The sequence below is a fragment of the Cyprinodon variegatus genome, unplaced genomic scaffold (genome assembly GCF_000732505.1).
Source record: "Cyprinodon variegatus isolate N-32 unplaced genomic scaffold, C_variegatus-1.0 Scaffold759, whole genome shotgun sequence".
NCBI classification, from domain to species: domain Eukaryota; kingdom Metazoa; phylum Chordata; class Actinopteri; order Cyprinodontiformes; family Cyprinodontidae; genus Cyprinodon; species Cyprinodon variegatus.
Window position 1 is genome coordinate 124,589 of NW_015151212.1, and position 10,326 is coordinate 134,914.

Here is a 10,326-nt window from a genome sequence, read left to right on the forward strand (position 1 = left end):
AAAGTCAGAATTCTGACTTTTTTCCCATACTATACTGAAATAAAATAAAACTATCTGTTAATTTTTTTTTTTTCAGTGGCCCTAATCCTCTTCCGTAGTATTGATATGCTGTTTTTCTGTTTTTTTTTTATTTACTACTTTTATTTTGCACCTTTTTTTTTTTGCACCTTTCTAGATGTTTTTTCTAGATGTTTTTGAAAAATGAATCATTTTGGTAAAAAGAGATTGTTATTCTGACCTTTTGTTGTAGGTTTGGATCGACGCAGCAGCTCAGATCTTCTTCTCCTTGGGTCCTGGGTTCGGTGTGCTGCTCGCCTTCGCCAGCTACAACCCCTTTCACAACAACTGCTATAAGTAAGCACCCAAAGAACGTGTTTGCATTCGCTCTCCAAAGTATACACACCCGCAATAAAAATGACAGGTGTACACTGCAAAAAATGTCAATCCAAATAGGTACATTTTTCTTAAAACAAGTGAATTTCTTCCTGAATTGAGCAGGTAAGTGAGACACTTTGCCAATGGAATAAGACAATTTATATTTGAAATAAGAAAAAAAAGATTGCAGTCTCTTATTTTAAGTGCATAATATCAAATTTCCTTAATTAAAGGGTAAAAATGCTTGTTCCGTTGGCAGATCATCTTATTTTCTTACTCAAATTTAAGGTAAATACACTTATTTTACAAAATTTTTGCAGTGTACATGATATACAAAGGTATTTTTTCAACACTAAAAGAAAAATAATAAAGACATCTAAATAATAAAAATTATTGCTGCAAACTTGTTGCATACAAAACTGTTTAACCAGTACTTTTTGATTCTGAAGTCTGACGGCATCCCACTTACTGGTTTTTAGAAGCATACTTGATTTCCTCCATCTTGACTTTAAGGCAAATGAAGGAAGGTAATCCCACAGCATGATGCTGCCATCACCATAAAAGTTCTGCATGGTGTCCAATGGGTGCACTGCATAAAAATGAAATCTCAATAAGTAATTTTTTTCTTGAATTGAGGAGGTAAGTGAGACACTTTGCCAATGGAACAAGACAATTTACATTTAAAATAAGAAAAAACTATTTTATTGTCTTATTTCAAGTGCATTTTATCTAATTATCTTATTTTAAGAGTAAAAATACTCATTCCATTGGCAAACTATCTCATTTACCTACTCAAATTAAAGGTAAATACACTTAATTTAGGAAATTTTAACTTAATTCTAGATCATTTTTCCAGTGTACCGGCGGCCCCCGCTGCAACCCTGACAAGGACTAAGTCGGAGAAAATGGATGGAAGTTGCAAATAGTATTAAAATATATTTAAAAAAAACTTGAAACATCAATATCTAAATTTAAGCTAATAAAGGAATAGATAAAAAATGTCTTCCCTCTTTGGATCTGATCAATCAACGTCAGGGTTTTCCTGCCCCTCTGGTTTCATCCAGGAAGCTCCCAAACTGCAGGCTTTGGTGAACAACTATAGCAACTTTCATGTTTCTACAAAAAAAATGTATGTTGCCATGGTGACAGTGTCAATTAGTGGATTATTATTGGGCTCTAACTGGATAGTTATTGTTGATTTTCCCTCCAGTTTGTTGCAGCAGTTCCTTCAGGTCTTTATCAGTAGGTATGGAAATAATTATCCAGTTTAAGAAATATGTGCTTGAATGTAGTGAGAAAAAGTAAAACATCCTCAGAAGAAACCAAACTCAATATATTAACAATTTCTATTTATTATTGTATTAAACGGCTGTGAAAGAGCCAATCTGAGACAAATTCATTTATAGTTTTAAAAAGGGTTAAAATACAAGATTGATCATTTTGTTTGTTAAGATTATAATTGAAGTTTAAAAAAACTCTAATATTAAAAGCATAGAATATAGAAATGCAATTTGAAATGCATGTTTTTGGGCTTCCTGCATGTTGTAATTGTATACGTGTTTTTTTTTTTGTTTGCTTTTACGTACTGTACGTAAGGACTGAGGGGAAAACAAGATATGCTGGAAGCAACACAGTTTTTGACCGAGTTTATATTATACGAATGTGGATGTTCTCTTATTTTTGTTTTCTTTTAATAAACATCACAAGTTGAAGAACATTATCTTGAATTGCTCGTGTTTCAGTACTAGTTGCTAGACTTTTTTTCCATGCGGTACAGAAGAAACTAAAGGAGCTGGAGTGCCGCTACAGGCTGTATACAAATACCTTTTAAGTCGGTTGGGAGTTCAAAAAGCTTCAGTCCTGCAGCAGCATCACAATCTGCTTCGGGATTTTCTCTCTTAAGCCGCCAGGAATTCTTTATTGTTTTTATGTTAAATTAAACAGAGCAAATATCAAAGGGCCATTTTTGTTGCATTTTTCAACATTTGAGATTCTTATCTTCTTTTGCAGCATCTACCCTCTACAATGCCAGTAAATTAGGAACTCCTTTTTCAAACTTTTGCTCTTTTTTTCCTGTCAGAGATGCGCTGGTCACCAGCTCAGTGAACTGCCTGACCAGCTTCCTGTCTGGTTTCGTCATCTTTACCGTGCTGGGCTACATGGCAGAGATGAGAAAGCAAAATGTGGACGACGTGGCGAAGGATGCGGGTAAGATCACGTTTCACGCTGAGGTGTTCTGCACTTGTTCTCTCTCTGCTGAACATGTTTACTCTGCTTTTTTCTTTCAGGTCCCAGTCTGTTGTTCATCATCTACGCTGAGGCCATCGCCAACATGCCCGCCGCCACCTTCTTTGCCATCATCTTCTTCCTGATGATCATAATGCTGGGTCTGGATAGCACGGTCAGTACATTCATCACTCCTGTATGTGTTTTCAACTGAATATATTGCTGCAAACATCCCAGCTGTCACTGGATCCCTCCAACTCCAGACAGAGATTCAGAGTTTGCCTTGTTGCCTTTGACTTGCACTTTAGAGGTTCAGGTATCCTTTGTCCTATTATCTCCTTCTGAACGATAGCCAATGAACACAACGTGATATGAGTTTTGTATCAGCGTTTTCTGCAGCCGTCTACATCAGCCTTTGTCTGTCGGCTCTGAAGCAGCCAACCGGGACCCGTCACGCTCTTATCATGAACTGATAATCATTTTAGAATCAGCGCTGAGGTTGTTGCTCCTGTTTTATGACAGAGGATATTACTGCGGAACGTGTCACATTGGACTGGCTTAAAATCTCATTTCAGTCAGTCCCTACTTTCAGTGCAGTGCCTTGCAAAAGGCCTCACATCCAATGGATGTTTTTTTTGGCTAAGCCTGATATGTGGAGGAACTATCAGTCATAGGGATTAATGAAGCATCTATCCAGGCATCTCCAAAGTCGGACCTCGAGGGCCGCTGTCCTGCAGGTTTTAGAGGTTTCTCTGCTTTAGCACAGCTGGTTATGATGATGGCAGTTCAGCAAAAGCCTGGTAATCAGCTTTCAATAAAAACCAGCTGTACAGGAGCAAGGAAACCTCGAAAACCTGCAGGACAGCGGCCCTCAGGGACCGACTATGGGGTTGCCTGATCTATGGGGTATATTTTCTCCATCATTGCTAAAAGTAAAAACACATTTAGCAGATGCAAATTAAGAAATACATCTTTGAAAAACTTCCTTATCAAAGGTTTTAGGTTTTTGTGTCACCTGTCCTGCAAACAGGAACCCTGGGTTCGTATCTAAGCTGGGCGGAATGAGCTGCCAGTGTGGGTCCTTAGGCAAGACCCTTAATGCTAAAGTCTGCTTTGGATTGGAGCCCTACTGGTTAGGGCACTGTGCTGGAGATCCTGAGGTTCCGAGTTCAAGTCCCACTCCCACAGACAGCAACTCTGGGTTGCACACATTAGACTTTACCTATTGTGTTTTCTATTTTTTTTTATATTTTACTGTTTAAAACTATTTTTTCACATTTCTCTTTTTCAGATTGAGTTTAAGAATTGCAATTTGTTTGCAATTTTGTTTTTTTCTTTTGCTTTTTGTAGATCAGATTCTTTTCTCTTCTAAAAGCAAAGACGTTTCTCTGTTGGTCTTCATGTTTGTATTTGAGCGTTTGCATTCGGCTTGACGTGAAGAGAATGTGATCTGTAACGTGCTATTTGATAAAATGCATTTAGTAAAACTTTAAAAACATAAATAAATAAAACAGAAAATTGAAAATATGTATCTGTAAAAAGAAAACTAAAAACGGTTTAAAACTAAAATTTGAAAAAAAAATTTAATATATTTAAAGTTATAGTGGAGGATTTTCGCTACTTTTTGAAAAATGCACATGCACAACCCTGTACCCGAGCGGGAGTGCCTATTAAACACGTATGAGTGTTTACGAGACCATTTCTCCTCATGCACACTAAAAGTTTCTGTTTGCATCGCTCATACAAGCTTAATTTCCTAAAGAAGATATTCAATTTTTCCACTATGTCAGACACACCGCCGGTGTGTTACGCCGAGCATTACCACCCCTGTCGCGGGAGCGCTCATCGCCCTAAACTCTCGCACCTTGATGAGAAAATGGATTGAAATATGAACAAAAAGGGAATTTTTAAACATATTTTTAATGTTTTGTTGGAAATTATGTAAAATGGTGCTGATAGCAAAAGTGGGAAATGCTTTCCACTGATCAGAGAATAGCTTCATCGGACACTGATTGTAGCACAATGACTAAAACGTGTCTCCATACAAGTTTGTTTGAATTTATCTGTCCACCAAAACTCTCCATTTTAGGGCATCCATGCATAAGAAATATCAAAACATTAAGAAGATGCAGCTATTTCTGGTATAACACTGGTAAGTGAAAATGGGGACGAGTACGTAGGACGGCTTTACGTAAACATATCACCAGAATGATTGACAATTAGGAGGACCACTTATTTTGATGATCCCCTCAGAAAAAGATCATCCTCCACCAGTGTTGTAGTACTCGAGATCGGTCTTGGTCTCAAGACAATTTTTTGATGGTCTCGTCTCGGACTTGGGCGCTGAGGACTCGGCATTTTATTTTAAGACCGGTCAAGACCACAACTGTGGAAATAACGCTAATCATCAGAATATTATCAGTTTCTTTAAGATCCTTCTTTTTATTGAATGCTTGGATTCAAATCCAAGCAATAACCTGTCTCATTGGTAAATGCATGGTTTTTTTTGTGTTTTTTTTGTTTTTTTTACCGCTGTTACCGCTTTTACGCCCACCCCCTTTCACCTGCGGGCTGCAGCACTTCGATTGAAAGTCACAAGTGGTTGTCTGAGAACGGGATAAGATGTCGGCCAAATCATCGGTTATAAAAATGGGCTATTTAAATCACAAAGAATATATTTGTAAAGCAACATTGAGAAAAAAGCATACAGCGCAATGTAAGTTCTGCAGTGCTTTACTAGCCGAGACGGTAGGGACTACGTCCAACTTATTACTTAAAAGATGTTTATCTTTATTCCAGTTCTGTGTGTTAAATATCTAGGTGTTTTTATGTGAATGTGGGTCTTTTAGATCAACTTTAGGGATTTTTCATCATGTTTCACATTTTATTGTCACATACTGGCGCTGGTCTTCGTCTTGACTACGTCTCGACTTCCCTTGGTCTTGGTCTTGACTCGGTCTCGACTTCCCTCGGTCTTGACTTGGTCTCGGACCCTAAAAGTCTTCGTCTTGACTACGTCTCGACTTCCCTTGGTCTTGGTCTTGACTCGGTCTCGGCTTACTTCGGTCTTGACTTGGTCTCGGACCCTAAAAGTCTTGGTCTTGTCTCAATCTCGATAGACTCTGGTCTTGGTCTTGACTCGGTCTCGGCTTACCTCGGTCTTGGTCTTGACTTGGTCTCGTACCCTAAAAGTCTTGGTCTTGTCTCAGTCTCGGACCCTAAAAATCTTGGTCTTGTCTCAGTCTCGGACCCTAAAAGTCTTGGTCTTGTCTCGGTCTTGATAGACTCTGGTCTTGGTCTTGACTCGGTCTCGGACCCTAAAAGTCTTGGTCTTGTCTCGGTCTCGATACACTCTGGTCTTGGTCTTGATTTGGTCTCGGACCCTAAAAGTCTTGGTCTTGTCTCGGTCTCGATACACTCTGGTCTTGGTCTTGTCTTGGTCTCGAGTGAGGTGGTCTTGACCACAACACTGTCCTCCACTATACCTTTAAGGTTTCAAAGCATTGAATCCAGAGATGTTTACCTTTCATCAATAAAATCCAACAATCCATAAACCCGGAGATATTAAAGCATGTTGTAAAGATCTGTGACCATTTTTAGCATTTATGCTGCTGTAGAAATGTTGTTTGCTGTTCTAACTGCTTGTTTTCTTGCTTTCCCCCTCCTCCCATTTAACCCTAACCCTTCTCCCCATGTCATCCTCTTCACCTTTTGTGCACCTTCCTCTCTCCAGTTTGCAGGTTTGGAGGGGGTAATCACAGCAATGCTGGATGAGTTCCCTCACCTCCTAGCTAAGAGACGCGAGTGGTTTGTCTTTGGCCTTGTCTGTGTGTGCTACCTCGGGGCTCTGTCCACTCTCACATATGTAAGTTATTGACCTACAGTTTAATCATGAAAACCTTCCTTACACTCAGATGAATCAAAACACAATATGTTACTATTTCAGCATGTAATGTTACTGCAATCCTTCAATGTTTTATTTAATTTAAGCTTGAAATATGTCTAAGATGTGAATTTTTCAGGTGTTAAAGTGATAGTTACGAACTTAACTCCTCCTGGCCAGTAAGTGGTAACATGACTCCGCCAGATGGATTTGCTCCGCATATCCATCTGGAAACCTTCCGTAGAAGTAATTTTGGGAAGGGGCGAAAATACTGGTTAGCTGATTGGCCTATGTTGGTGATAGACGGGCCAAATAAACCAATCAGATCAACGAAGCATATGACGTACTAACAGAGCGACGACGAAAACACAACCACAAGCCAGGCTACTCTTGCCGAAACCAGTCGGGAGAAGAGCAAAAACATCTTTTCCTCTGAGAAAAGCCTCCAGAGCAGTGTTTTGCTCTTCTTTCAGTGAAGAAATACTCTGTAATTCCGATAAAACTTGCTCGATAGCCACGCTAACGCTAGTTTCATCGGCTGAAGCCGCCATGTTCTTTAGACTGAACTGTGGTGCTTCTCGTTGCGTCACAACTCAACCCGCCTCAAAGCCAACGCTGATTGGACGTTCGTTTGGTGAACGGCTCCAAATTTTCTTCAACGGAGAGTCTCCAGACTGATTAGCGGGTGAAATCTTGAAAGCTCGCAAGATCAGGATGGTCTCACGAGGCTAAGTAAGTGGCGCCATTGCACGCGTCAAATCTCATTCCATACTGTTTGCCAGCCGTTGGTCTGGCCTGTTAATCACTACGCGATCTATCGGGAACACGATCAGCTTATTTGCGCATATGAAACCATAAATTCATTTAGATTGTAAATAAAGTGATTATGGTAGCTAATGTACTAATTATGAAATCATACTGAGATACATGATATAAAATATTATAAAGGGCTTCGCTGAGAGAATGAATGCATTTACATTTTTCCAGTTATGTTGCCCATGTAACAGACATGCTCGGAGCAATCCAACTGCAAAATAGTAGTACGCCATGTTTATTTCTATTTTAACTGTGTCATTCTTTAGATTGCGTTATATACTGTATAGGTAGCCATTTATGTTAAGAAAGAAAAACCAACTTTAAACAGAAGGGGTGGACTCAGGTTTCAGCTCTCAAAAACCTACAATGCAGCGATAGAGTTGATTCCTTCCCGCCATCATTTCAACTGCCATCGCCATGCAGGGGACAAAACATTTCGCCTAGATAGCCAAGCCAATAATTCCTCCTAACAGCCCCCCCTTTCAGAGGCATAGACCATAATTGGGAATTGCAGACTAACAAAGAACCCAATATGACTCCCCATTCTTAAAGGGCGGACCCGAATTTGAGTGTTTTCTAAGTCAAAACAAGTTTTTGTTCCACTCTATAAAGCCTCGAACTCAACACTATTTCTAACTGGTTTAATTGAAAAAGCTTCCTGGATAGGAAGAGAAACGTCTTCAAACTTGGAAATAAAGTCCAGTGGATTGGTTTTTTTTTTTTTGTTTTTTTTTGGAATGACTATGACGGTAAAGACTGAGAATCTTCACCAGCATACCATGCAGCTACAATAAAATAGAAACATTGAACCAAAAGTGTCTACAACTTTTTACAACGCAACAGCTGAAAAATTGGACGCTAGAAGTAGAGCAGTAATTGCATTTTTTTGATAGATCGGATACACAAGTTGGTACAGATTGTCCTACCTTTATTAATCAGGCAGTGACAACCAGGTCAGCTAATGCTAACGCTAACGTTTAGTTGGATATTATAACAACACGATTTGTACCATCAGCAAATTTGCACTGATACCAGTGTCAGTCCTGGCCCCTGTTATGGCCCCTGCACTGAAGACATAATACTCAAATAAATTCTAATGATGAACAGACATGGTTACTTATGGGTCTTTTGGATCTATTTAATTTTTTATTTTTTTTGCTTCACAAATTCTGTTTTACTAATTATTTAAAAACAATAAGGTGGTAGCTTAGAATCCAGGTTTTTCATCCGCTAAATGTTTTTTTTTTTTTAACAAATTTTGAAAAATACAATAATTTTTACAATGGAATTTATCAGTTTTTCTTTATTTATAATTCTGATTTTATAGAAAATGGCAATTTCAACTTGAATTAAGTCAAAAATACACAAAATTCCTAAATTATGTAATAATGTATATTCACCTAATAAGACATAGAATTTTAATTAAACTAAATTGAATTGAAATGTGACTTCATGCAGCTCTTTTAATGTATTTGAATCCCTGCCCTGTTTTTTTTTTATTGCATGTTTTTCTGGGCCCCCATGAAAACACACTGGCCCCCTCCTGGCCCCCTGGTACATTTGGTCTAGAACCGCCACTGTAGATACACACACACATCAATTTCAAACAGATGGTATCGGTATCGGCCGATACTGTACAGACAGGTATTATATCAAGACCAAAAGATGGCATCGGCACAACGCTGGTTTTAACCAATAAGGACGAACACAAATTATTTGTGTCCTTTAACCATAAAAGATGTACTAAATTAAATTGTGTAAAATGTTAATAACAGCTTTGCTGATAGAATAACACGATGCAATCAAAGGAGCTTCCTAAGATCAGTAATAATGTAAAACATTTGATCAATGCTCACTTCTGTTTTGCTATTTTTTTGTTTATTTTTTTTGCTTAAATCTGAGAAATGTGCTGCAGAGAAGAAACCATTTCTAATAGTATCTGGTAACACATGACTTCCTCCTACTATTCCTATTGGTGCAGAATGCTCTCATGTTGAGGCTGACATCATAACCAGAAGTAAAAATCAAACGTCAAAATTTATAAAATAATTTTTTATATTCTACTTTTTTCATTAAAATGTATACTTTTATTCTGCAGCACTCTGGACATCTATTATTTTCTGCAGTATTTATCATTTTGCTGAAAAAGTTGAAGCTATGACCTTTGAATTAACTTTCATGGATAAACGCTGCATACATTCTGCTTTTTATTCTTACATTTGAAGCTTAAATTCTCATGTTGAAATCCTACTGTAAGAAAAAAATGATTGTATTGTGTTTTGATACCAGTGGGGCTGTTGCAAAACACTGAGATCATAGATTGTGTCTGTTTTGAAATGAGATAATTGCGCTCAGACTTTACTCTTTTTATTGCCTCCATGAGGTTGCTGACATCATTCTGGATAGATATTTGATCATTCTCCTTGGTTTAATTGTTAGGTTTTAAAGCTTCCATATCCTGCTTTTTAACCCTTATCAAAGTCACCTACTACCAAATATATAATAAAATAATCCCTTTTAGCCAAACTGTGTATTAATTTCCTATGAATATTAGTTCTTTACTACTTACCATGAAGAAAAAGCGTTCAAACCATCTCCAGATAACTCCATGATGACGTCGCTGTATAAAAAACCTGTTCTAGAGGCTAAACAAAGTCCAAATGGCTGAACAAAAAGCAAAAACAAAATTTAATTACTCAGTAACTAAAAAGGAAATCTGCCCTGTGCTGATTAGATGCTGATTAGATACTTTGTCTCAACTTAGAGCCAGAATCACCGTGCTCTGCCTCGGGTCACCTCTAATCTGGGAAAGTGGCGTTTGTTTGCAGTGCAGGCGCAGCACGGTTAGGGTAGCTGCCTCCTCTTGCGTAGATATTCTCCAACCAAAGGGTCATTATTTATACCTAAAACTAATACGTTTGTTGGGGGATTTATCTAATTTAGCGTTGATCAGATCAGTAAAAAAAATAAAAAAAACAATATTGATCGTCACGATCACTGAGTCTGGGAGCCGCCATTTTTGCCCA

At 38.1% G+C, this 10,326-nt stretch overlaps 1 protein-coding gene across 1 annotated transcript in view; it reads left to right on the forward strand.

Annotated features, from left to right (window-relative positions):
* The window catches only part of slc6a4 (solute carrier family 6 (neurotransmitter transporter), member 4), a 33,419-nt gene that overhangs the window by 13,222 nt on the left and 9,871 nt on the right, over positions 1 to 10,326 (forward strand). Inside the window, exons 6-9 of the mRNA XM_015395754.1 lie at positions 251 to 354; positions 2,456 to 2,583; positions 2,664 to 2,776; positions 6,335 to 6,466. Of these exons, the coding sequence (XP_015251240.1) occupies positions 251 to 354; positions 2,456 to 2,583; positions 2,664 to 2,776; positions 6,335 to 6,466 (477 nt within the window). The remainder of the gene's footprint in view (positions 1 to 250; positions 355 to 2,455; positions 2,584 to 2,663; positions 2,777 to 6,334; positions 6,467 to 10,326) is intronic.